Raw genomic sequence first — 26,140 nt, forward strand, 5'->3', positions numbered from 1 at the left:
CACAAGTGGACGGCAGAGTACGCAATTGTAAACAACGAGTGACGTCACCTCGGCGGGCGACGAAGCTTCGCGTACAAAAAAAAAGAAATGCCGCGGTTCGGGTCGGCAGGTTGCTAATGTCTCCGGGTGTCTTCATGTGGACCGTTGCGGGTTTTTTTAAACACGTGTAAAATTCTGTAAAAACTGAACTTCTTATCTCTTCGGTTGTCAGGTACAGCAGCAACAAAAAACGAGATATTGAACCATTAAAATCAATACGAGGACCGGTAAGACTGCTGCTTTACACAAGTTAGCAAGTCGTACAGAAAATTAAGCATTTAAATTTAATTTTGCTGAACCAGGGGAGTAAAACATGACAACTCTAACGAGGCAAGATCTCAATTTTGGGCAAGGTAAGGCCATTAAAGGAATATATATATACCAGGTCTGGTCAGCTCGGCGAGACTACTGTTAATTTTCCAATAGGTAGTTGTCCCCCTTGCAAAGTCATGGGCATATGGAACCTACATAAACCATGCTGTCACTGTCTGCCTGGGTTTTACTATGAATTAAAGTGAGCTAAGTAGGCGACGCTATATTGCTGAATGTTTGCATTGGGTTTGGCGGGACTTTGTCACATTAGCAAGAACACGAGATGTTTTATTGTTCGCATGTTTTCCAGTGGTTGCTGACATTCTGTGTGAATTCCTGGAGGTCGCTATTCATCTCATCCTGTATGTCCGTGAGGTTTATCCCTCTGGGATATTTCAGAAGCGAAAGAAGTACAACGTACCTGTGCAGGTACTGTTTTATGTGTTATTACTATTTGTTTGCAGCTGTTAGGTGTGTGCATATTAGCTTCTCTAATACAGGACTTCTGTTGGTGTGTTTTATTCCAGATGTCATGTCACCCAGAGCTGAATCAGTATATCCAAGATACACTACACTGTATAAAGCCACTCATTGAAAAGGTAAGCTATGTCCTGAAAGTGACGGGTCAATGTCACACAAAGTGTACTCTCATTTCTCCTCTTACTGCTCTGATATCCTCCATTCGCCTCTTAGAACGATGCAGAGAAGGTGGTTGTGGTCATCATGGACAAAGAGCATCATCCAGTAGAGAGATTTGTTTTCGAGATTTCCCAGCCACCACTGCTCTCCATCAGGTTGCCCTCCACATTTTAATGTTTACTAAAAAGAAGCATCTTTCCGTTGAAATACATTTTTACTGTGACACTGGTCACTGACTGCTATTTGTGTTTTCACAGCTCAGACACGTTGCTGTCACACGTGGAGCAGCTGCTGAGGGCGTTCATCCTGAAGATCAGCGTGTGTGATGCTGTTTTAAATAGTAATCCACCAGGTAATGTCATCGTGGCTCACCGGAAGAGAAGACAATTACATACATGCTTATATACTCATATACTCTGCAAAAGTTTTGGAAAGATTTTTAAATGATATCCTTTAAGTCACATGATTCAGCACAAAGTCTTGCCTAAGCAGCTTAAGAGGATTCTCTTCATTACTGGGGTAAATATTTGTGTTCACCTTTGGAAGATAGGAGGTGCATAAATTGATTTACCCATTAGCAAATGATTTACATTCATTTAAGTCTGTGCTCACTTTTCTTCATTGCAAACACCACATACTCCTTTAAAGGCTTACAGACACAAACTAACTCATTCACTTGGCACACATAAACATGAGAACACACCAAATCTACCTCAGAAAACTGTCAGAACTCTTAATGTCAGAAAGCCTTCCAAGAAGACAGAGTAAAGGTCAATTTTGATTGTGTATATATATACCTTATTTTATTTGACTTTGCCCTTTGACTGTACTTGAGATTATTTATATATTTTTGGATTTTAGATAACATTTTCTTTAAAAAAAATTCCATTAAAACGTGACACGGAAATACAGTCAAAGGTTTAGTTTTTTTGTTTGTTTTTTGACAGGTGTTGTATGCAGTTAAAATTTAAAACATTACAATTTCTAAAATGGAAACCAATTGGGGTTTCATTTTGAAATACCTGTAGAGTTTTCTATATTTATTATTGCTAATTAATAAGACAAAAGTATTTCTTATCAGATTAATTGATGGAATAATCAAGCCTTTGTCAGAAATCTATGCCAATTAAACTGAAGTCCAGAGAAAGGTGACATTATAGTGCACATAAGGTGGTATGGGCTCATAGATTTGACTGATTGAACTGTTTTACTTTTCTTTTTTTGTCACAGGGTGTTCGTTTACAGTACTAGTACATACCAGAGATGCTGCTACTCGCAATATGGAGAAGGTTCAAGTAATTAAGGTGAGGTGTTTAAATGCACTTACTCAGAAACACAGAATTGTTATTTACATGTGTTGGTCACATTAATGTGTTTGCCTCTGCAGGATTTTCCATGGATAGTCGCTGATGAGCAAGAAGTCCACATGCAGGAGCCTAGACTCATTCCACTAAAGACTATGACTTCTGATATAGTAAAGGTAAGCAGAAGCATCCCATTCACTGATTCATTTAATGGTGAATTATTGTCATCTGCATGTCCACATTGTTTGGTTGTTTGCCTTTAACAGATGCAGCTGTATGTGGAAGAGAGAGCCCAGAAAACATAGATGCTTTCTTAGCAGAAACCATGCTGCAGGAGATAATCTGTGACACCAGGGAATCCCAGGCAGAATCTTCAACACAGCCTATCAGTGCTGAATTGATGAGTTGTTGAGGAACACATGGGGAGAGAGTGATGTTCCCTGTGAAATGTATTTTTATGAGGTCCATTAACTTTGCTTCTGGCGGCGTTAAAGGTTGGACTCGCACACTGGGTTGATAGAAGTCCTTTATCATCAGCGTGGGCCATTTTCTCATTCCACATAAATGCGTGATTATGGTTCTGTTTGTGAAATTCTGGGCCGTTGGTTAAAATGTATATATTTTTTATTTATTTCCCGTTATGTGCCAGGAAAGTCTTTCAGCTCTTCATCACACTCCACTGCTAAATATCATCCTTTTTGCTGATAGCAGTCAAGTCTGATATTGTCATGAATGTGGTCAGTGTAGCTGTGCATCCGTGCTGATACGTAATGTATTTTGTTGTTTTTTGAATGGAGATTTTTAGGGTAACCGGATGGAAATGTCCTTGTAACTCTATGAAATTCAAAGCATATGGAAATCAGGAAAACAGTGTAGTATGTACCATTAACACCAGTCTGTAAACTGAGATGACAGTTGTATTGTTAGTGCAATAATATTACTCTGTTTCTTTGTAGGCAGATTTATTTGCTGAAACTCCCACAGACAGCCTGTCCTTATAACTCCACATGGAGGTTGTCTGTCATTCTGTCTCACTCTGTTTATTGTACGGTGTCTTAACTCTCTGTAATGTCCTGCCGAGCAGTTTCTTGCATGGTGTCCACAGCAGCATCTATCAGGAAAGCCTTCCTGGAGTTTCTGTGAAGTTAAAGGATTTCGTTGTGTGCATTTGCAACCAGGGGTAGCATTCTCTTCTATTGTTGGATGGCAAATAGAAAGTTCTAATGGAGCATTTGATTTTTTTTTCCGTTCACAGAAGTTTGTTTTAATATGTGAAAGTTTATTAAACTCTAAAAAAAACAAACAAACCAAAAAACGAACTGTAATGTAAATAAAGGTCTTGGTATAAGAATTCAAGGACCCAAACACATGACAGGAGGAAGAGTAACATCTGAAATCTGAATCTTTTAACAAGTTGAAGTCATACAAACAGGTGGTTAATTCCACCAAGGGGCAAAAAGCAAACCAAGTGCTACAGGAGGAAATCTAACAAAAACCAATAATGTGCGAGAAATAAACTAACACAGGGAAAATGGGGAAAACAGTTTGTCTTTGTACAACCGAGCTGTCGGCTTTCAATCTGCCGTTTGGGAAATGATGCACAGGAGGTCTAAATACCACGGAGACTGATTAGCTACATGAAGTGTCTCACAAAGTAGTTCTGGCACAAGAATATGAGTTTTCCTGTCTGACAGCAGATCATTTATGGTCTGCATAACAATAGCTAGAATACCACATTAACACAAGATCTTCAGCCTTGCATGCAACTGAACTGTTTACAGTGCTTTTAAATGTAAATGTTGGTATTGTTTGCACAATGATTCATAGGCATTAACTTTCACGTCAGTTTAGCCCTTAATAAACTTAAAGCTTAAATTTAATTTGTATTGTTTGCAGGATTGTGTCATATGAAACCAAAAGACACTTCATAGATTTAAAATATTAAAATGATCTGATACCACACGAACACGACAGGCTCTCTAAAGTTCAGTTCATTATTAAGAAAACACAGAGGTTGTGTTCTTTTATGAAAAACAGAGATAACTTAGATTGAGTTGAGGTTTAAAAATAGATCACTTTTTAGCATAAAAGTAAAAAAGTAGGTTTTTAAACATCCATTTTGTCTTTACTGCGTAGTGATGTACTGGAGTATGTGTGTGGAGTAGATGTGTTAAATACAAATGTATTAAAGGAAGCTGAGATCCAAAACTGTTGAAGCTGCAGTTGTTCAGAACAATTGGGAAGAAATCGAACAAAAGCAGAAGGTCTGGATGAGTTTGAGTGTCACTAAAAGACCAGCAGTAGCAAACATTAAACTTACTCAGTCAACTTCCACAGTGGCTGATCTTCAAATGACTCACAAATGTTTGTCTAAACTATTGCTCACCCTCAGTCTAAACCAAGGTGATCTAAGACTCCTGCAGTCCACAGAAATACCACAGTCAGTAGATCCAAAGGTATCTCCTGCCCAAAGGAGTTTATCTCTAGTTATCAGTTTGGACAAAAAAACAGCCTGATATTTTTGGAGAAGGATATGAATTAATATTTTACACTTCATAGAACATCATATAATGATATAACTCCATTTTCATGTGCCGTAGTATCAGTATGAACCATGAATTTGTATATTTTCTGATCACAATAAATCCGATTCAGTCACAGCTCATTCTGCATATGAAGCTTATGCTTTTTTGGTGTGTTTTAAATCTCTTTTCTCTCCTGACCTCCTGGTTCCCCTACGGGCATCGATGGATGTAGTACCCCATCACATATCCTATGATGTAAACTGCCACCAGTGCAGCTACGGCTCCTGCTGCTTTTACTACTATTCCAGTGCTGCCGACACACATGCTGTTGCAGATCCTGTGAATGGGAAAGAAAGGGGGCGGGTTTATTTGGTACCTGTGGTTTGGTACCTATGGTGGATGTAAGCTTAATTTTAATGGATTAATAACATGACCCCACTCTACACCTTTAAAACAAAGTTATACCACAGTTCATTCAGAACTTGGAGCGATCCCATTCACAGACACACAAACACTGTCAAAAACACAAGTTCCCTGGAGGAAGTAACTACATATCATTTAAACTATAAAAAATAGGTTGCAGGAAGTTTAAGTGAGATGGATACATGGATAAAACCTATTACAACCTTTCTCCTACACTTGATTTAAACTGTATGGTCAATGTCAAACTCATAAAACCTGGATTCTTTTTATTAAACACATTTAACCTTTGTCAGTTTAACTTAGTCCTCATGTGGTGTCAAGCCCAGCTGCTATCCTCTAAGTCTCACCTCCTCAGTGAGGACTGTGAAGCCTCTACATTCATGTTGATGTTGTCCTCATTCCAGCGGTCGTACTGCACGCTGCCGGAACCGTTGGAGTCCATGAGGACAGTTTTCCTTCGTCTCAGGGGCTGATCTGCTGGAATCACCGCTCACTCACTGCTTCAGTGTTGAGCTTCACTGCGCTCTGAAACAGCGAGTTTGGACAGTTGTGTCTTCGTAACAAAATACTAACACTTTTAGGGTATCTTAAAGTCAATCAAATATCTTGGGGCTAAACCATAGCTCATGACTGAAATAAACCAGTTCAAAAAGCAGTGACTGAAGGATTACAAATTCCCTTTATATCCTCACAGTCTTACAAAAGTCTTGCTCACCTGTAGGAGTCACAAACACTCACCAGCCTGCTTAGGAATCTCTGCTCTCCGGCACTTGTAAATCAGCGACTGAGACGAAGGGCTGTGCCTCAGCCTGTCATAAGTCCTTTGCTCCTAATCCATCTGTTGTTTTTGACCCTGTTAAATGACTCTTTCTCAGTGATAAAGGCCAGCTCGATGTGGTTTGTTAGTCTCCTGTTTCAGCAGAGCCTGTGCAGATAGTGCACTGCTTAGCAAAGATAGTTGATTTTGTAGAGTTTAATGGTTTGGGCTAAACACAACAGCATGCAGGTTTACTGAAAAGGCAAAATGCAGTACTGTAGTACAGTCCGTGTACTGTTTCAGACACATAATTCAATGATCCCTGCGACTTACTTTAATTACAGTGCATACAAGGTAATACCTCAAAAGAAGCAAAGGGATTTTGTTTTTACTTACCTTGAAGTGTCATATTTTAAGCTGAGAAGTTGAGTTAATGAGAATCCTGCGTGTGAACGAAGTCGTTAAGTTGATTTAACCAGTCTGGTTAACAAACATTCAAATCATTTGATCCTTGAAATCGGAAGGAAGAAGAATCGCGGTAGAAGACTTCAGCACTTTGGATTGACAATCTGCAAGGATATAGTGGATCCTAATAAGACTACAGCTTGCACCAGTGTTGTTTCACTCTGCTTTAGACATTCTGCAGGTAGAGGTAGAGACTCATTCATCATTAACTTGAATGCTGTACACTGCTGCCCACTTATGGACACGCACTGAGCTTGCCTGCAGCCTATTTCTCCTTTCCCTATGTGATACATCTCCCACAAACCTAAAAATAATAAGCAATATTGTACTTCTTTAGATTTTCTTTCTAAGGAGCCAGACTTTCAGATATTTTAACTGGTCTTGAGCAACAGTTCTCCAGGGTTTCTGACGGTCTTTCAAAGTCTTTCTTTAAATATTGACTGTGTTTTCACTCGTTTTTCAGTCCAGTCCTTGTAGCTCAACATTTTAAGAGAAATATTTGTTTTTGTTAACACTGACATTGAAATTTTAAAAAAAGGCACCAAAAAGACACCTAACTCAAGGGACATAACAGACAACTTAGCAAGGAACAATGTTACATTGTATCTTAGGCCCCCAAAAGGTTGATTCTGTTCATCTGGACGTGGCGTTTTCAGTGGGAGAAACGTTTCGTCGCTCATCCAAGTGTCTTCTTCAGTCTCAGCTGACTGCAGGTTTCCCCAGCCTTATAAACAGTACATTTGCATAATGACTGAAACCAGCCTACTGAATGAACAGTGGGCTGTGAGGTCAGTTCCTTGATCATTAATATGAAAATTGTCATGACCACCAACAACCACTCAAACCAGTGATCCTCCCTGTCCAGGATGTGTCCATCCTCATCACTGAAAGAGTGTCAACTGGCTTGTAGGTATGAACAGACTGCAGTCCTGGCCCGACGAGTTAGCTCTTCTGTCTTGTGTCATCCGCTTAGCGGCTAAGTGGTATGAGGGGGGAGTCAGGTAGGCTCTTTATGTGAAAAGGGAAAGACCATCTCTGAATCGAGGAGGGGGCCTAAGTGTACATCTTTCACCATCTTACAATGCTGTGATTGCAGCCATTCCCCAACTCTCTGTGAATGGTGCTCATGGCCATTGATCAGTGGTTGTTGGTCAATGGTCATGAGAATTTGCATATTAATGATCAAGGAATTGACCTCACAGTCCACTGTTGATTCAGTGGGCTAGTTTTAGTTATTGTGCAAATGTACTGTTGATAAGATTTGGGGAAACCTGCAGTCAGCTGAGACTGAAGAAGTCACTTGGATGAGCGACGAAACGTTTCTCCCACAAAATGCTACGTCCAGATGAACAGAATCAACTTTTTGCGATTTCCTTACCTGGATGATTGAGCATGCATCAAGACCAGTGTTGGGTAAGTTACTTTAAATTAGTAACTTAGTTACATTACTAGTTACTTCTATTAAAAGTAACTCAGTTACTTCAAGTTACTCGTTACTTTCAGAGTAACTAGTTACTAGGGAAAGTAACTTTGGTTTAACTCAGAATTCTCTTGTTAATGTGTTGCCTCAGTAACTGGATACCCAGCAAGATTGACAGTCTTCTAGCTTGCTTACTTGCCACAAGTGCACTGTGCCACCTACCAATAGAAAGGAAAAAATAATGTGCACATTTCCACGAGAGAAATCCCACGCCTGATTCTATCCTAGCCATTCTATCCTCACTTTTTACATCCAACACAAAAACTGCAGTCGTGGTGCTTTTGATTGTACTCAGAACTCGGAAATTCTGCCTTCTGAATAGGAAGATGTAGGTAACACCAGACTGCAGATGAGCTGCATACAGAGCTGGACTGGGACAAAAAAATCGTCCCAGGCATTTTGACTAGAGACCGGCCCACCATTATAGGAAAAATCATAAAGCCTTTGAATGAAAATAAGCACTGTTGTGACAGTGATGTTCACTGTTTTGATGGTATATATGTATCAATCTATCAATTGTTTGTTGTAAGACTCATAATTATTTTTTTTAAAAGTGAGACATTTTAAATGAGAATAAGAAAGTATTTCCTTGTGCCCCCCTTTCCCTTTTAATTCCGTACATGGACCCCTGGCAACACTTTGCTAGACCCGCCCCTGCACAGTTACCAGCTGTCAGCTACTTAGAAAAGGATCCTGGTGTTATTTGTCTCTCAGAAACAGTTCATAACTTCTCTTCAACTCATTCATGTTAACTAAAAGGTAAACCTGTTTCTCCATCACAGCTCTGATGATTCAGTAAGGACATCTCCTGGTTTCATCTTCATGTTTCCCTCTCACCACATATCCAAACCGATATCATGACCAGCAGCTTTACAGCTGTGGCTCCAGCCAACATCAGCTGATACTAGAAATTAATATTAAATAAATTCTAACAACAGCTGATCAAGCTTAAAGGTGCTGCTGTTGTTTACTGCGACATCCGCTGGTTTCCTCTTTCTGGCGCAAAGTGGGCGATAAACAAACAAGAGAGAAAAGCCGATCAGCTGATCATTGATCAGTTTCATGATTGAAGTAGAAACAGGAGAGAGATGGTGAGAGGATGAGAGAAGAAGAGGCAACTGTGCAGCAAAGACACAGAGTAACTCCAGCTTTGTGTCTTTTTCATTGTAGCTGAAACATAAACTGTGTTCCTTTTCACCTCGATACGAAACGCGTAATAATTTCTCTGAATACGAGACGATTCCGTTTTTTACTAGACGGTTGGCAACTCTAATAATTAACCTTATGAACAAAATAAAGTTCAACATCAGTAACATAGCACCACCCAGCTGTATAGAAACTCCGTCATGCTAGCTAGCACGCAGTACGAAAAAGTCAGCACAACAAAAATAAACTCCAACTAAACTTGGTTCATATCTGACCCAGATGGACTGCAGGTTATAACTTCTTACCTGAAGTTCAGTTCACCTGACACTCTCGGACCAGCGGCCGCTTCGGGTCTCTCCTCTTGCCTCCCTTTTCCTTCATCCACCTGCTGGTTTCCACCACTTGCTAATGTTATTGAATCTGTGAGAGCTAGCTCTGCGATAGCCACCACACGAAGTAACGAATAACGAGCCTATCTAAATCCCAGTAACGAGTAACGCGTTCCCGGTTTTGGCATAATAACTAGTTACCGTGCTCGTTACCACAATAATAACGTAGGTACTGTAACGCGTTACTTAATAACGAGTTAGTCCCAACACTGATCAAGACATTGTATCTTATGGCACTTGGTTACTACAAGAATGTGACGAAAACACGCAATTTGTTCCAGTTTCTTTCACTGAGTCTAAATATCAAAGATGACACAGTTTAGCAGGGATACAATAGTAATTTTTGCAACGACAAGGTGATTCATGGTTAGTAGTGTGTCCTTAAAAAAGACCTGACATAAGACCTGAGGGACGGATCTGGTCCTTCAGCTGATCTATCCACTGTTCACTGAAGCTTCAAAGGAAATGGTGTCAGTGGAAGGGTGGCTGTCAGGAAGCCATTCTTAAGGAATCACTCTCATTATAGAAGGAGGAGGTCAGAAAAGAGGTACAACAAGTGAATGTCAACAGCCATATGTATAACACTGTGGAGGCTGGTTTAGGGACACCTTTTAGCCAGTCTTGTCAAAACTGATGAAATTATGAACACAGAAACACAGATTTTGATTTTGAGCCACCATACACGACCATTTGGAAAGAGTGTGATTTGGATCATTGCCATAAAGTCATTGCCAAACACACTGCCAATGCAGTAAAAGCATAACTGAATAAACACACTGAATAACACACAAACAGTGGAACACTGACAGTCATGGGTTGGCCCCCAGCATTAATCGAGCAGAGTGGGATCATGTTGACAGAGAACAGAACAAAAGCCAGCCAACATCCAAAGAAGAGCTGGATGTCCTTAAAGAAGCCTGGAAAACTATTCCTGAAAACTACTTAAAGACATGACAAGAAAGCTGCCGAAGAGAGATCAGAGTGTGTTCAAAAATAACGGTGTTCATACCAAACACTGGCTGTCAAGTCTGTACTGTACAAACTGTTATACTGTATTTCTGTTAGGGTCCTGGGTTTTTGACTGAGTGTTTTGAGTTTCCTGTGTTTTTTGTCACTTTGTATTCTCATTGTTGGTCTTTAGTTACTCCCTTGAGTGTAGTTTCTTGTGCTCCGTGCTTTGTGTTTCCCTCTGTGTATTATTTTTCATCTCTAGCCTTTTGGTTCTTAGAGTTCTCTGCCTTATGGTTTATGTCTCTGTGTTTCGGGGTTGCTCTGTCTCCACTGTGTCTCAGTGTTATACTTCCTGTTTTACTTTGAAGGTCTGCGTCTCATGTGAGTGTATCCTGCTTTGCTTCCTTGTCTCGTCAGTTCTGATTTCTCCCAGCTGTGCTCTCCTTCTGTGTCTCATTCAGCCTTGTGTTTCTCTGTGTCCCGTCGTCCCTCATGGCTGTGTTTCTCTGTGTGGTTTCCCCGTGAGTTTACCTTATTCTTTCCCAGTTTAGTTTTTGTGTTGCATGCATTTTCCTTTCCAGCCAATAAAGCTGTGATTTTGTTCATCCCTCGTGTCTGAGAGCCTACATTTTGGGTCCAACTCCTACCTGCACACAGCTGACACCTGACGATTTCTTTGTACCTTTGCATTTTTCCAATAACACATGAGGTGACTTTTGCACACTGCTGTATATTTTGCTTCAAACAACTGTTTCTTGATGAGATAATAAAATATTTGTAGAAACATGACACTTGAACTTGTGCTTGCAGCTATATTTGAGCTCCATCTTCTCCCAACTTTAAATCTACCATTACACACCTCATCCCACACACTTGGTATAACTCAGGGGTAGGCAACTCCAGGCCTCGAGTGCTGGTATCCTGCAGGTTTTAGATCGCACCCTGGGTTAACACACCTGAATCAAATGATTAGTTCATTACCAGGCCTCTGGAGAACTTCAAGAAATGCTGAGGAGTCATTTAGCCCTTTAAATCAGCTGTGATGGATCACGGACACATCTAAAACCTCCAGGATACCGGCACTCGAGGCCTGGAGTTGCCTACCCATAACTCTTTAGGTAATTACTGTGCACACTCTAATTTCTTTTCACGTATTATTATTACAATATTGCTGTTTAATAATATTGCAAGTCTACAACTGTTTCTTGTGTTTAATGCCATCAGAATAATCCCACGCTGTTACGTGCAGATCACCACAGAACTCAGCGAATGCTTGCGACTATATTTCAGCGAGAGTGTAAAGTCTTTCCCATGGTGCAATAACCTCCACTATCTTGCCATGACTCAGGCCTGAGGGTGCCTCTGCTCCACTGACACTCAGTTGAACTTTGGTACAGGACACAGAACAGGCTTCTGGGTGAGCAAAGCACAACGCTGGGGCAACAGAAAGAAAACGGAAGCGCTGAGCTGATACTTCACAACACTGTAACGCGATCTATGAACCATAAAAGATGAATCTTGAGAGTGCAGATGCTTAAAGTAGCTTACTTTTATAGACATTCAAGGTGATTTTTCCTCCCTTGAGGTAGTACTATGTTCTCTTTCATCACATGGCTTCTTCCAACTTCCTACTTCTTACCAGGGTGGCTGACTCTAGATATAAATCCACTGGAAAGTTTACTCCAAGGTGAGTTCCTCATCCTTCAGCACGGCTGCGGGCCATTTATTAAAAGAGTAAATGTCTGAGGTTTGTTATTACTTGTGCTCGAAATTCACGGCTATCTGACCTGCAGGGCTGGTAGCTGCATGTGGGATCTCTGTGCTGTGCTCCCTGTTGAGAGTGCATTTATTCTTGGAGGAGAGGTGAGAGAGGTCTCCTCTTGTGTACAGACTTATGTGGTGTTTTGCTGAAGAATTTCCCATTTTCACTTTTAAAAATAATTGATTTTAGAGGGATTTCATCATCCACACAGTTTATTTTTATGTCTTTGATGTGACTTTTTTTTCCCCTCCTCCCTACAACTTGGAGCTGGAGTAAAAAAAATGGTGAAGACACATCAACTCGGAAGACATCCGGTCATCCGATAAGGACAAAACCTGGACTTACTGGGCTGCTTCAGTTTCTCTTTGTAACTGGGATACTGTGTGTAGTGGGCTCCCGTGTGGCCTCACTGGTGGTACTAGAATTCTGTCTTCGAGCTGTCTCTGGATTGGTTACAGCTGGACCAGTAAGAAACCAATTATGTGATAAAAATATATATGAATATGCCTCAGCTGTATAAGGTGATTTTTCTGTGGCTTACTCTGCTGAGTTGGTGTCAGGATGAGTCGCGACAGCCATCGTCGTCTGCTTTGATTCATTCATCACTCGTGCTCCTCTTTTTTCCCAGGAGTCGGGGAAATTTCTGCAGCAGCTGTTAGTTCAAAGCCAGTTCTCTCTGGGTTGCGCCCTAACCTGCAGTTTGCACTTTCTACACGAGGGGGCGGCGCAGCGCTGGCTATGCTTACTCCTGGCAGCAGCACTCAGCTGGTTTCTGGCTAGGCAGGCCACAAACCTGCTGCACCATGTCATAGCTCTGTATAAACTCCACAGCTCACAGGGCTATTGCGGCATTTGCATCAGCCTCCTCACATCGGGCAGCTCCCTGCTGCCCATGCTGTGCAGGACCATCATCATTACCTTCTCTGTGGCTGTGCTGGCTGCTGTTTCAACCATCAACCAACATTTCCTCTCTGCAACAGAAGCCCTTAGGTTTTGGACACCACTTACTATCTGCTATACACTGTTGGTGGTGTACATGCAGGGTGAGAAACATTTAAAGACATAAGCCCTTACAAAGCAATATGCCAGTAGCATCACTTGCTTCTCAATTCCCCTGACTAATCACTACAGCATCTGTGGCTGATCTAAGACATTTTTTTAGTTTGTTTAAATGCAAATGAAATACTTCTCCCTAATAGTCCTCTAATGTCATGGTTCTGTAGAAGAGCAACACCGTCTGCCTAGCAGCCAGGCCGTCCTCAACGCAGTGGTGGTGCGTCTCGGGGGTTTGATGGTCCTGATGCTGACTGTTGGACGCTGGGCAGACGTGTTCCACATCCTAATATGTTTCCTCGGAGAGGCTAGCTGTCTACTCCCCACCAAGGATCTGCTGGATGCAGCATCCTCACAGGTCAGTGAGTCTCCCTGGGAGCGGCACACGGGGCCAAAAGCACTTCGTTCCCACCGAGGCCTCCCAAAACTGGAGTAGAATATCAATATGTTCATTAGATGAGTCTCAAGATGACACTCGATTTTTCCAACTTGTATCCCGGGTGGAGAAGGTTTAAGACCCCCAAGACAGATTCAGGTCAACGTGATCTCTGACTCAGAATACTGAGTCTACTTTTCCTTTCACTGAGCTGACCTATTTAAAGTTGCGGGGTTTAAACAAAGTATAATGCAAAATAAAACAAATATAAAAAACCTTGCATCTGAATAGACTTTTAAGGTGAGTCGGGTCTGTTTTGCTATTAAAATGTAGCTCATGTGGTGATTGAGAATCATGCATATCAAGAAATCATGGCTACATTCACTAAGCTATATGTCTGGCTGTAGCTTAACAGCAGGCATGTCTTCAGTCACCCATGTTTCTAGCATCATATTTTGCTGTGTTCACACAGGATGAAGAGGATTATACAGAGTACAGAAGGAGGGAGCGTCAGCAAACACCACGAGCCTTCAAGAAGGAGCATCAGAGATAGGCACTCTGGGATTTTAAAGCCTGCACGTCTCTTTAATGGCACTATTTAGTGGAAATCATATCAAGGCAACGTTGCTTTCTACCTACAATGTAGTATACATTTTGTATTAAATATTTGACACAACTCATCATGTAAGGAATGTTTACAGTCTTTTCACATTTTCTAAAAGAACAATTTCATGGTTATCAACAACTATTCAATAGGCAGCCTTTCAACAAGTCCTGGAGTTCATTTTACTTCTTAGGATGCTAAGGATGTGTTTTTAAGCTTGTTTTCTTCCTGCTGGTTAGTCATACTGTTTCAACAATAATGGTTATCTGGGTCTGTGTGACCTCTTGGGAAGATTTACCGTTTGAGATCATTTCCAGTAGAGCAGATTAAGGTCAAAGTATTTTTTTTTTTTTATTCAGTAGATTTCGCATTTCCCAGCATTTTCAGTTGAGAAGCAATACAAAACCCATTTTTTATATTTCACCAACGCTGAACCCCTTTCTTTTATTCTTGCAGTATAAGGTAGGCATTCAACAGAAACAGAATAATAAAGCTGCACAAAATAGGAAATTATTCCATTTATTGGAAAAAAAAAAACCCGACAGAAAATGTAAATTTAGACTCCCATATCACGTCGTCGTTTTTAACCATTAAAGCAGTCGCTGTTACAGCAGGTAAATGCACTCTACAGAGGAGCTAACATTACTAAGTGTAGTACTGACATGACTGCAAACATCCAATAACTGCATACCACACAGCCTGGGCAGTGGGTAAGCTTATTCGTTTATTGTTTTGTTGTTTGTTCACTTATTTCCCCGCGACAGGCCCGCAAACACCATTGTGCTCTGCTAGTGTTCAAAGGCTGTGTGCTTGAAAAGAAAAGGCAAAATGGCTGACGACAACGTTAGTGCTCCAAAGACACACAAAATGGCGTTAGACAAAGAAAAGGCTAGTTTACTTGATTATGCGTCGACCTTAGCTCCATTTTGTTGGACAAACACGCTGTTAAACAGCTAGCAAGCCGTATTAATTCACACTGTTGTTGTAATGGCAGCAAATTCGCTTTATTAGGCTACACTCAAAGGGGCTTTTTATGAGGAAGTTTGAGATACCGCCCTTCCAGCCTGTGCTACATTGTCTCAATAACAGTAGCCAAGGTTAAAGCCTGACTTCGTGTGACAATTTAACACCCATATCGAATTAAATCCACAATGTGTCGCCGGTGTTATGCCCATTAGATCTGTCTTTATTGAGAGCTGTGGACAGACAGAAACATATTCCATGAGAGGGTTTTTGTTATGTCAGTCCCGTCATCCCGTGTCAAAAAAAATTACAGGGGGAAACATTAGCCTGACGGTCCAGTTTCCACGATAATCCACGTCTGAAAATCACTGAAGATGAAATTTAGTTTTTGGTGTCTAGTCGATCCACCAAAATGAGAAATTGTACTCCCAGAGGTTTATTAGACTTTTAATGGAGTAAAGTTCCACATCAGGACGCTTTCAGTAGACATAGGGAGGACGCTCTGAGCACCCGAGTACGGTGAAAATGCCCATAGAACTGACTGAGCGCCGTTGTAACCTCCTCTGGAGAGTTCCAGATTGTTCTGTCTTCATCTGATAGGCACAGTGGACGCATGCGCAAAGCAGTTTCGCGTGTCCCCTGTTACTGCATTTTAACGCAGGCGCACTTCTCCCTTTAAGTATTCTTAATATAGTAACAAAAGCAGAATAATGCCCCGCTGTAGTTGCAGCTTTATTTTCAAACCAAACAAGCCAGTGATCATTTTCCACAGGCAAAAAAAATTACAAATAAAAAAAATAAAATAAAACAATTCAGCTCCAAGGAGGATTTGGGCACAACACAATGTGGAGAAAATAGTTGTTCATCTACCATTTTACTTAAATGTTGACGCCCCTCTTGATTATGTGGACATCATTATTTGGTTCGTTATTTATCAGTCATGGTGGTCATTCAGAGAAAGTGTGCATGTTTTATAATGGGGATAGTCGGTCAAAGAAAAATACACACACACATACAGTTTGTATTTTCCCTTACAAGAGGGCTTATCGCCACTGTACTCTTGGACTTTTGGACAGGGGCCTGATTGTTTTGTGTTACTTATTAGCTTAAAGTAGAGCTCAGACCAGGTCAAAGTACTTGACTTAACAGCTCCCGGTGCCTTTTGTAACCCAGTAGTAGAAGCTGTTAAATATGTCAAAGCATCTTTTTTTTTGTTGCTCTGACAGACTGCAGGTGCAACATGCAGAAGGCATATGTATCAATTCAAAGTTTAAAGGTTTCAAACACATTCAAACTACCTCAGTGTGGTAAAGTTTCTTACTGTAAACTTAGCCGTGTTGTCTCGAGTTTGCTGGATTGCTTTTCTGGACGATCCGGCTTGGGGATTCTGAATTTTGGGGATTTTATTTATTGTGTCACTGCCTCAGCTTTTCTTTCTTTTTTTTTTTTAACTGATCTAGCAGTACGTTGATCTTTTCCATACAAAAGAACAGTTTCCCACATAAGTTTCATATCTGTCAAAATATGAAACTCATGAAAATCCACCTAAACTTCCTGTAATTTCACTTGACACACTGACAAGCAAACTATTTTCTGTCATACATAAGTTATGAATTATGTGGTTTCCCCTATTTCCCTGCAACAGTGCCTTATATCAGCTTATGTGGAAACATTTTTGTTTCAGTTTTCACACACTTAAGTGCAAAACTAAAGGGATAAACAGAAAGTGTATTGAACCCAACTGAACGAGACAAAAAGGCCCTCCTGTGGTGTTTTGTTCTGTTCCAGATAGCAGTCTACTCTAAAACATCCCACCAGTGTTGGGAAGACATAGCATATTATTCACACTAATTCAAGTTAAGGAGAAAAAAAAATCTCTTAAACTTATTATAACTTATTATAATAAGTTGGTCACAGATTAACTTGCAGCACATTCATGTTACATTATTAGCATGCAGAGTAGCCCACAGCTGTCCTTCAGTTTCCTGTTTCCTGTGTGCAAGTTTCCGCTTCAAGTGTCAAAAACTTCAACACAACCTGTGATTAGAATGAGAGTGCATCTAGTCTCCTGATTCTTATGAATGACTGGACTGCAGCTACTGCTGTTTCTGCTGATTTGTTGTGCAGACAAACAGAGCAGTGATCTGAAGTCCCAGCAGTTGGATATGGTAAATGAGTGCCAACCAGCTAAGTGACAGGGAACAACACTGAAGGCTTTTGTAACTTTTTAACATGTGAGCTGATGGCTCACTTTACAATTATGGGGTGACATTTTTTTGCCTGTGCTTTGATAACAACTGAACTATTACAACGTTGAAACATAAAAATACCAAACTTGGGCTCACTGTGTGCTGTGCGCAGGATGATTCACCTTGCCACACTTAACTGCCACTGATGGGATCCTCTTGTGAAGCTGCAGATGTCAAAGCACCACCATTCAACCAGGGGTTTTCTCACGCATGCGCAGGGGTGAAAGACCGTCTCATCGGGGGGGAAAAAAGAAGTTCACACACAAAGCCACGCCTGCGCGGTGTGCCTCTCATTACAAGCGAAGTTGCTGCATCTTTTTAGGAAGCTACATGCTTTCTTTCGACACCCAAAGGTCGCATGGTGTCAGGGACGCGCCTAGTCACGGGAACAGACCGGAGCGCGTTCATGAGGTGCAAGATCGCGCTTTAACACTGAAGAGTATCAAACAGCGTGCGGGGATACAGCCTAATGGTTTACATTGGGCCACAACGAGCAGTCAATGATTTGCGCCAAGCATCTTTTTTCTTGTCCGCCGTTTATTTTGCAGAGCTTTTGTATTTTGCACGGGGAGAAACGGACATAGCAAACTCATCTGTATGATCGGGGAGCAGGAGCACACAGTATGGTCCGGGAAACCAGACATTTATGGGTGGGAAATTTACCCGAAAATGTACGAGAGGAGAAAATTATTGAGCACTTCAAGCGGTGAGTAGAAACACAAATGAGCGGCGTGTGTGTATGTGTGTGTGTGTTTGTGCGCGTTTTGTAATGTTAAGAGCGGTGCACGTCCAGCATCTCTCTCTCTGTTGTGTCACATTTTAGAGAAGTCGGGATGAAGCAGGAGGTTTCCCTGTAGCAAAGTCCCATTTGGCAACTGTGCTGTCAGTCCCCCCTCTCTCTCTCCATACACACAATCCGAGCAGCAACAACAACACACGGTGCTCCTGCGTTTGAGCTGAGACGAAAAAGCAAAATCTGCTAGCACGCCTCAGCCAGCCCAAGCCAAGCAGCCAGCGGACATATGGTTTTGCCATTTTGACACGCTTATTAACTTGTCGAGCTAGGTGATAACTTTACTCACCCCTCTTACGTCTTCCTGGTGCGCATTGCCAGCAGGCTGATTTTTAAGCAGGCTGACTTTTAAGCAGCGTACCTTTCCACCGGGTGACCGTAAAGAAGGGGCTTTTTCTTGTTTATTGTTTATTGTTTTTGTGGTGCACAGTCAGTGTAAACAAAGTTCAGTCTACCCGGAGAGCCCCGTGCTTTTATACGTGCCCGCATCTCCGGCAGACACCATAAAGTCTCTGTGTTTGCTTCTGCTGTCTGACTCGACTCTGTGAGTTTGTCAGGTCACTGCTTCCAGTCAGACCTGCACACACAGACACACACACACACACCGCGGTGTATTAGCACGCTGTGCACCCATCTATGAGAGCGTGCCGTTTGCTCCGTTCCTACATCTTAACACAAGTCTGTAGAAGCCGAAAGGTGACGCCGTCACGCCGCCGTCCACGCTGCAACATCGCCGCGGCAAACTGGCTGTGATTGACCGGGCTCGGCTGTGCCGCGGAGCAGATGTGCAGTGCTGTAACGCTGTAGTGTTTACAGAAAATGGTTGTTAAAACAGCGCTGACTCGCACAGCCTGCAGCGTGATCTGATTTCAGGGAAGATCAGACAGCATATCCATGTATACACACGCACACACATGTATATTTGTAATGCAGCCTGCCATAATCGCACTGAGCTCCATTGCTACTTTTGGTTAAGAGCGAACGCTGGAGACTGTGTGCCTTTAGCTCTTTGTTATCTTCCTCGGGCTGAACAATGATTTAAATACGTTTTCTTTCTATTTTTTTCCCCTGCGTGTGGCTTTCACGGTTGTCTGCGCGCTCTCGCCTCTCTCCTCTCTCGGCTGTCAAGGAAATAGCAGCCCGCGTCTCCGTTCATATGCTGGAAACCAGACAGCCCCAAAAACACCAGTTTGCCCATATGAGACCTTTTTTTTTATTGTTGTTGTTTTGGATTTTTAATTATTATCACTGTGTGGGCGTCGCCATATCGGATGAAAGCTGCTAAATGGCAACATTAATCCTTAATAACCACAGTGTAACCGAAAGCCATACTCGTCCCACAGCACCCCCCACCTCCCCCACCCTCATCCAAACCTACAGCTGGATGAAATATAAAAACAGATGATATGCATTTGGTGCTTTGCCCTCTCGCGGTCTTATTATTTGCAGTGGGTTGATGCAGAGACTCAGCTACAAATATGGCTCGTATCTAATACGTGCAGCCTCCGAGAGCAGCAGTAAAAATGAGCTACCTATATACACCGTTTTATTTACATAACCCCCTGTTTGAAGTACAACGTAACGTTATGTTTGGGGGGGATGGCGACTGGCAGCATCTCTTTCTTTTTTGTGCAGTAGGGGGAACGGTGCTGGCGAGCCCTTTCCCCCCTTTTTTTCAGCTCGCTACCTCAGCTCCAGCGTTAACCCAGAGGTAGCGAGGGTATGCAGGTGCATGACAGCCCAATGTGTGATAGAAGTCATTGAAGATGGGGGACGACAGAATGAGTAAGCAGTGTGAACAGCTTTTCTAAAATGGCGTCGGGGGCTGTTCGGTGTTGGGAACTGGCATGCCAATAAATTTTGTGATCACCCTACTGTCTGTCTTGGACAGCAAAAAAAATCACACTGCTAAAAGACCCATTTTTTTGGTGGTGGTGCGGGGGGGCTATAGAAGATGATAACAGCTTATTAACTCTCAAGTGGGAGAAATTTTCTGTAACAGCCTCCTCATCCCAAAATTGAATCCTCAGTTCATCAGGTGTTTTGTCATTTTCAAGACTGAAAAGGGTGTATTCAGCAATTATAACTCCCTTTACACCTTAAAAATAAATATAGGCTATAATATATAATATAAATATACTCTGCATGTGTGTCTTGTATACACACACACACACACACACACACACACACACACACACACACATATATATATATAAATAAATAAATCAGTAAATTAATGAGGAATTTCTTAAAGAAACCCCATCGCTGTATAAACTGCTCAAACCTCATCTGTGTGTTTTTCAGTAGCTGTGTCTTCGTGGCAGCACCTTTTGCTCGGAAAACATGCTAATTTTAGAAAATCTATGCATTTATTAACACGCAATGTGGCAGGGTTTCAAGTCCAGTTGCTGGGTTACTGTTGCCGTGTTAGAAAGTATCACAGTAGGGAAAGTAAGAGTAGCAAAATTGCCTCATCTCCCTCGCTGCCACAGACATTTGTGCACATGTACGCACAGTCAATTTCAGGACTGTGCAGAACCCTGTGTGTTTTTCAACATTCCTAAAAAGTTATGCAACACATTTGCAGCTGCAAACCTGGTGGTAACCATGCTTTTAATCTATTCTGACTTTAGATATGGACGAGTGGAGAGTGTCAAGGTCCTGCCCAAGCGGGGATCAGAAGGTGGAGTCGCGGCCTTTGTGGATTTTGTGGACATTAAAAGTGCTCAGAAGGCTCACAATGCTGTCAACAAGATGGGGGACAGAGACCTGCGCACTGATTACAATGAACCAGGAACAATTCCTAGTGCGGCGAGGGGGCTGGACGATAGTCTGTCCTTAAGCTCTCGCGGCCGGGATGTATCAGGATTCACAAGGGCGGCAGGGGGGGCCGTGTATGGGCCCCCCACGTCGCTTCACAGCAGAGATGGACGCTATGAACGCAGACTAGACGGGTAAGTGGACAAAGTTTCTCTGAAGGCAGGGGGAACCGTAGTTTCTGGTAAACACCTTACCTCCAACCATCTTTCACCATCTGTTCATTTACCTGTTTGGGGGTTAAAGAGGAGAAAATGAGCTTGTGTTCGACAATGAAATCTAATAGGAATCCCTTCTAAGTTCCTCAGAGCGCAGCCAGCGCTCCTGGATTCCTACTTACAGGTAGACACTTAAGATATTTTTGTTAAAACGAGGGCACGTTTGCAAGTGTATCTGATAGTTGAATGATAGTCAGTAGTTTAAATGGCTGTTGGGGATTATCTTTGTGACCTTTAAGCATCTCTGTGAGGTGGAAATATCATTTGAGGAAAATACGGGGCAAAGATTGGATATCGTAAAATTTCCCAGGATTATTGGCGATTTCTGGAAAGAGAGAGAGAGAGAGAGAGAGAGAGAGAGAGAAAGATAGAGAATACAGAGTGGGGGAAAGAGAGAAAAAGAGAGAGTGGTCCAGCAGCCATCCCCGGGATTCCCCTAATCTGGAGTTACGTGCCCTTGTCGGAGGATTAATATCACCCCTTTTTCATCATGTAACCAAACAACCAAGAGCACACATTACATGTATAGAACACCATTGTTTGGATTAGTCTAATTTGGCTTTAAGTTATAATGCCCACCTCACTGAGGTGTGCACTTCTGTCGCGGGCTGGAGTCATGTGGAGGATCTACAGAGGATATTTATTCCCCACTGTTGGATTAACTCTGGCCCAGTACTTAAAGGATATGCGGTCATTCTAAAGGTATGGGTTGCTTTCTTGGTTCTTTTTTTTCATTTTGTTTGGGATTATGTCTAAAATCAGGGCATTACAAATTGAGTGCTGGGAGACCTCTACTGGTGATCCGACTCAGTAGAATCAACAGAAACAAGTGAGCAAAAGACTTTTATTCCCGCCTTATTTTTGTGGAGATGATTTTTTTTTCTTTTTAAACTTTCCAACAACTGAGACTTGCAGACTCGATGAGCAAAGCGAACATTTGGATCATACAATGCAAAGAGGACTGCTGGAAATTGTGACTGGAAAATTGCTACCATCCATGCTATTGGAGATAACCTACGTCAAATTTCTGGATTACCTCCTTCTTTCCTAAATGTGGAACTATAATTAAACTTTGGATACAATTACACCGTGTCAGCAGCGCGTTGCACCTATGAACAGTGTTTGATATTGACTCTGTCCAGGCTGGGACAGCATGCACTCTCTTCTGCTTGAAAGCGAAAAGGCAGACATAAACATCCAACAGTGTTTTGAACTGTTATGCATGTTGTTCACCGTTGGGATGAGTATGGTGCTACTATGAACTAGAACTTGGATTACTCATGTGACATCTTCCTCATTCCTAACTTTTTTGTGGCCATATTTCCTTCCCTCTACAAAAGGAATTTGACTACTTTGTTGCTGTGAACGGTGTTGGCCAAAGTGGAATGTGCAGGACTTAATGCAAAAGACGCAAGACTTAATTTTTCACATCAACCATTGCTGTTGGGGAATCACTGGTCAACTAAAGGTGGATTCCTGGATATCATGTATTTATTGCATCGGACTGAAATACAACACAGGTTTTGTTTTTTTCACTCCTGTTTGGATGGATATTTAGACTCGGACATTTTCCAGCACACAAAGCATCCTAACATGGATCTCTACAAGGCCAAAGTTGTCCTCATTGTTTTAACTAAACAGACACTACCACTCATTTGTGCTCATGAGGTCCCGTGTGCTGAAGACGAGGATTACGTATTCTGTTGTGAACTAGTTTTCTTCATTTTTTTCCCTTCTCCACTCAACATTTTTGCCCAGTTTTTGCTCACAAAGTTCTATCTCCCAAAATTGTATTTGGAATAATAGGTCAAGTTACCACTCTCTCAAAAGGTTGGTATGTCCTGCCCTGTGCATTTTAGCTGTCCTCTCTAACCCCCTAGTTTGAACCCCTGTCTCTCTCCATTTTCCACACTAACCAAAATAGCTGGTGCATTATTACTGCCTGTGAGTTTGAACCTTACCTGTATTGCTTTCTTTGCTCTGCCTCTCACCTGATCTGACCCCACCTTCAACTCCTTCCCCCAGCCCTCTCTCCTCTTTAGAATTCACAACGCAGCTGATATTTATAACGAATGATCATTGTAAAGATGTTTTTTAATATAAACTATTAATATTTTAACATAAGAAACACTACAGAATCTTTTAAAATGCTCAAAATTCAAGTATTTGTCACATACCTATGATTAAAGAAATATGCAGTGAAGTGTGGGGGTGGGATTCTCCTAATGGCTAAATGCAGTAAAATAGAAGGAAAAGAAATAAAAAGTGATGTAGATCAAATAAATTTTGTGTTTTTCACTAATTCAAGTTTTGTTACAGTCACACTTTAAGATTTTAGTTTGTTTATATATTTATTGCTTAATTAATTTTGCTTTGATTAATTTGATTTAATTATTTGCCTGGGCCCTGAATGTGCACGTAAGCATGTTCGGTCCATGAACCATGATGCTTATATTACCTTGTTTGTCAGAAATCTTTTTAGTTTTCATTTCTGACCAGTTGCTAGTAAATATTAGTTAATATAAAATCAATTTTACTTAAAAAAAACCAAAACAACATATTTACATATTACAATTCTGCTGATTTAATTTTGGTTCTTATTAAAATGTTGGTAGAGTGACAAGCGAAAGAAAATTGTAGTCATTTGTCAGCTCTGGATCATTTTAAATGAATATCTGAATTTTTGTCAGCTTTAAAACAAGAATCGAAATCCTAAATATCATTTTAAACTCTAGAAACAGTACAGTGGCAACAATATTTTAAGTAACTGTTTTACAAAAATGACCTACAATCCTTCCTGAAACACACGCTGCACATTGAATATTATTTTTATGTAGGATATTCCTTTTGTAATGTTTGTTAGATTTTCTGGCTTTTCTCTGCCACTTATACTATAGAAGCTTTACAATTTAACAAAAGAGATGTATGTAATGTTTCTATGTAATCGTGCAACTCACTGAGTGGTGAAGTGACCTCCAGTTATTAGATTAACAGAAGAAATATTCCTATTTTGTTGTTTTCAAAATTTTCTTTTTAATTAAATTAAACATTTAGATATCGCTAAACCCTAGCTCTGTAGTTTGTGTTCTAGCTTGCAAGACAAAGAGATTCTCAACAATTAGATTCAATTTGTTGTTTGTACTGCAAAGTGGATATTTAACAATTAACCTCTTATACTGATTTTAAATGGATGTGCATGCGTTGCTCCCATATGACGGAGCCTCCATACAAGGCAGCGTTTTGTCATGCTGCTGGCATGTCTCCTCATAATTATGCTATTCACGTGTCCCAAAACAGGTGCTTAGCATGCTCCGCAGTAGATAATAATCAAACACTGATGGAAATTCTGTCAAGAAAGTCTAACAGAATTATTTTTAAGCTCGATGAATAATGTAAAAGCCGATTTGTGTAGAGTGAAATTGAAGAGAAATTGAAAGGTATCTGTTGAGCAGTGAGCCTTGCGCCAGCAAATTAGCATTTTCGAGAGCACCTAGGGGTCAAGGTAATCCGTCATTTTCACAGCCGACATTGTTATAGCATAGATGTTATTCATGAATCCAGCACACAGATGATTAAATCAAATAAGCTGAAAGAGTATTTTCTCCTAACCTGCTCTACTCTTATGTATATGCAACAAAATACAGACGTGGTGTCAGTCTCCTAAACTTAAATTACCCTCAAGAATTTTCAGCAGTGTGAACGCTGCATACAGTCTTTTCTTGAGTCTTACGACCCTTAGCGAAAAGACTTCATGGATGACTTCCTGGTTACTACCTGGTTATGTCAAAGGTTTAACACTGATGAATATTTCCAGGTTTGCCACTTTATGGTGCACAGAAGATGTTAAAATGGGTTATGAATTTAATACAAAGGGTTAGGTTTAAGTGGATGTTTGGGGGTCACCTTAAATATAGCAATAAAGTATGAGCATAAATATTTTGAACACAGGTGTAATGGCCAGATTTGGGAACAAAGCCAAAAAAGAAAAACCTAATCTAATCTTCAGCATCATTTACCAAATGACAGTGAGGAGGAAAGATGCTTGTGTCATATGTTTTAAGAGGAATTGCAGACGCCTTCTGTAACGCCAGGTCTAATCCATTTGCCGTCTCAGTGAGATGCAGGCAGCATCTGATTGAGATGCAGGCAGCCGATTTCACTACAGTTGTGGATAAAGAAATCCAGATCGTTAGGTCAGCTGTTTGGTTTGAATCACCAGATTTCATTAAACTGACATTTTTTATTTGTGCAAGAATTTCCACTAATTAAATGATCCAAATCAAGTGATAGAAGACTTGCAGTGGAATCCCCACTTTAAAGCTCTAGAGCACGAACACTGAAAAACTGTAAATGTAAAACCATTAAACGTGTGATGACACATAAGGAACCAGTTGCGAAGCAAAACTCATTCATGACCGTTTCATAACCCTGACACTGCTTAATTACCTTTAATATGAAGCTTTTTTTTTTTTTTGACCATGCAGTTCAACTACGGGCAAATAAAAAAGCAAGGAAATGTTTACATAAACACATTTTTAGACAAATAGATAAAAGCATAAAAAAATTCTGCTGGGCCAAACCTTTCAAAAGATTTGCATTTAGGAAATTTAAAAAGTCAGTCTGTGGAATAAAATGAGATAATGTTGTTTTTTTTTCAAGTCTTGTTAACATTTGTATAGTTTGCACATGAGGCTTTCTTTCTTTCAGACAGTGAGTTGTGCAGTGTGGAGATTGGCAGGAAATGTTAGGGGAGGAGAGAAGAAGGTAGTGCAGGTTCTGGAAAGCACCAGAACTATGGGACCTTTGTCAATGCACAAAATCAACCTCAAGATGTTTCAGTTTTATGATATGGATGTTTGTTGTTTTTTTCTCCTC

General features: G+C 41.0%; 4 protein-coding genes across 6 annotated transcripts in view; 3 read left to right on the forward strand and 1 right to left on the reverse strand.

Moving 5' to 3' along the window:
- mad2l2 (mitotic arrest deficient 2 like 2) lies at window positions 1-3,753 on the forward strand. The gene is made up of 8 exons (XM_086278385.1): window positions 1-392; window positions 662-780; window positions 879-950; window positions 1,045-1,145; window positions 1,248-1,342; window positions 2,221-2,294; window positions 2,378-2,470; window positions 2,561-3,753. Exons 1-8 carry the CDS (start codon window positions 353-355, stop codon window positions 2,597-2,599), a joined length of 633 nt encoding a protein of 210 aa, XP_086134511.1. The 5' UTR covers window positions 1-352; the 3' UTR covers window positions 2,600-3,753.
- LOC147305196 (small integral membrane protein 1-like) overlaps window positions 2,518-26,140 on the reverse strand; it is a 27,047-nt gene continuing 3,424 nt past the window's right edge. Inside the window, exons 1-4 of one of the 3 annotated variants that reach the window (XM_086278389.1) lie at window positions 6,396-7,133; window positions 5,981-6,167; window positions 5,590-5,767; window positions 2,518-5,156 (exon numbers count right to left, since the gene is read on the reverse strand). In XM_086278389.1, the coding sequence (XP_086134515.1) occupies window positions 5,030-5,156; window positions 5,590-5,684 (222 nt within the window). In that variant the 5' untranslated portion in view covers window positions 5,685-5,767; window positions 5,981-6,167; window positions 6,396-7,133 and the 3' untranslated portion in view covers window positions 2,518-5,029. Of the gene's footprint in view, window positions 5,157-5,589; window positions 7,134-26,140 lie in introns of those variants that run through there. The other 2 variants (XM_086278386.1, XM_086278387.1) reach the window with 2 other exon arrangements.
- tmem82 (transmembrane protein 82) lies at window positions 11,856-14,444 on the forward strand. The gene is made up of 6 exons (XM_086278384.1): window positions 11,856-12,117; window positions 12,224-12,293; window positions 12,460-12,658; window positions 12,821-13,235; window positions 13,416-13,603; window positions 14,094-14,444. Exons 1-6 carry the CDS (start codon window positions 12,024-12,026, stop codon window positions 14,172-14,174), a joined length of 1,047 nt encoding a protein of 348 aa, XP_086134510.1. The 5' UTR covers window positions 11,856-12,023; the 3' UTR covers window positions 14,175-14,444.
- The window catches only part of spen (spen family transcriptional repressor), a 31,123-nt gene continuing 22,738 nt past the window's right edge, over window positions 17,756-26,140 (forward strand). The window contains exons 1-2 of the mRNA XM_086278383.1: window positions 17,756-18,143; window positions 20,864-21,184. Coding sequence (XP_086134509.1) covers window positions 18,061-18,143; window positions 20,864-21,184 — 404 coding nt within the window. The 5' untranslated portion in view covers window positions 17,756-18,060. The remainder of the gene's footprint in view (window positions 18,144-20,863; window positions 21,185-26,140) is intronic.

The sequence above is a fragment of the Aulonocara sp. 'chitande type north' Nkhata Bay genome, linkage group LG20 (assembly GCF_057382095.1).
Source record: "Aulonocara sp. 'chitande type north' Nkhata Bay isolate Kocher_YH1m ecotype deep benthic linkage group LG20, A_spYH_male_GT1.1, whole genome shotgun sequence".
Lineage (NCBI taxonomy): Eukaryota > Metazoa > Chordata > Actinopteri > Cichliformes > Cichlidae > Aulonocara > Aulonocara sp. 'chitande type north' Nkhata Bay.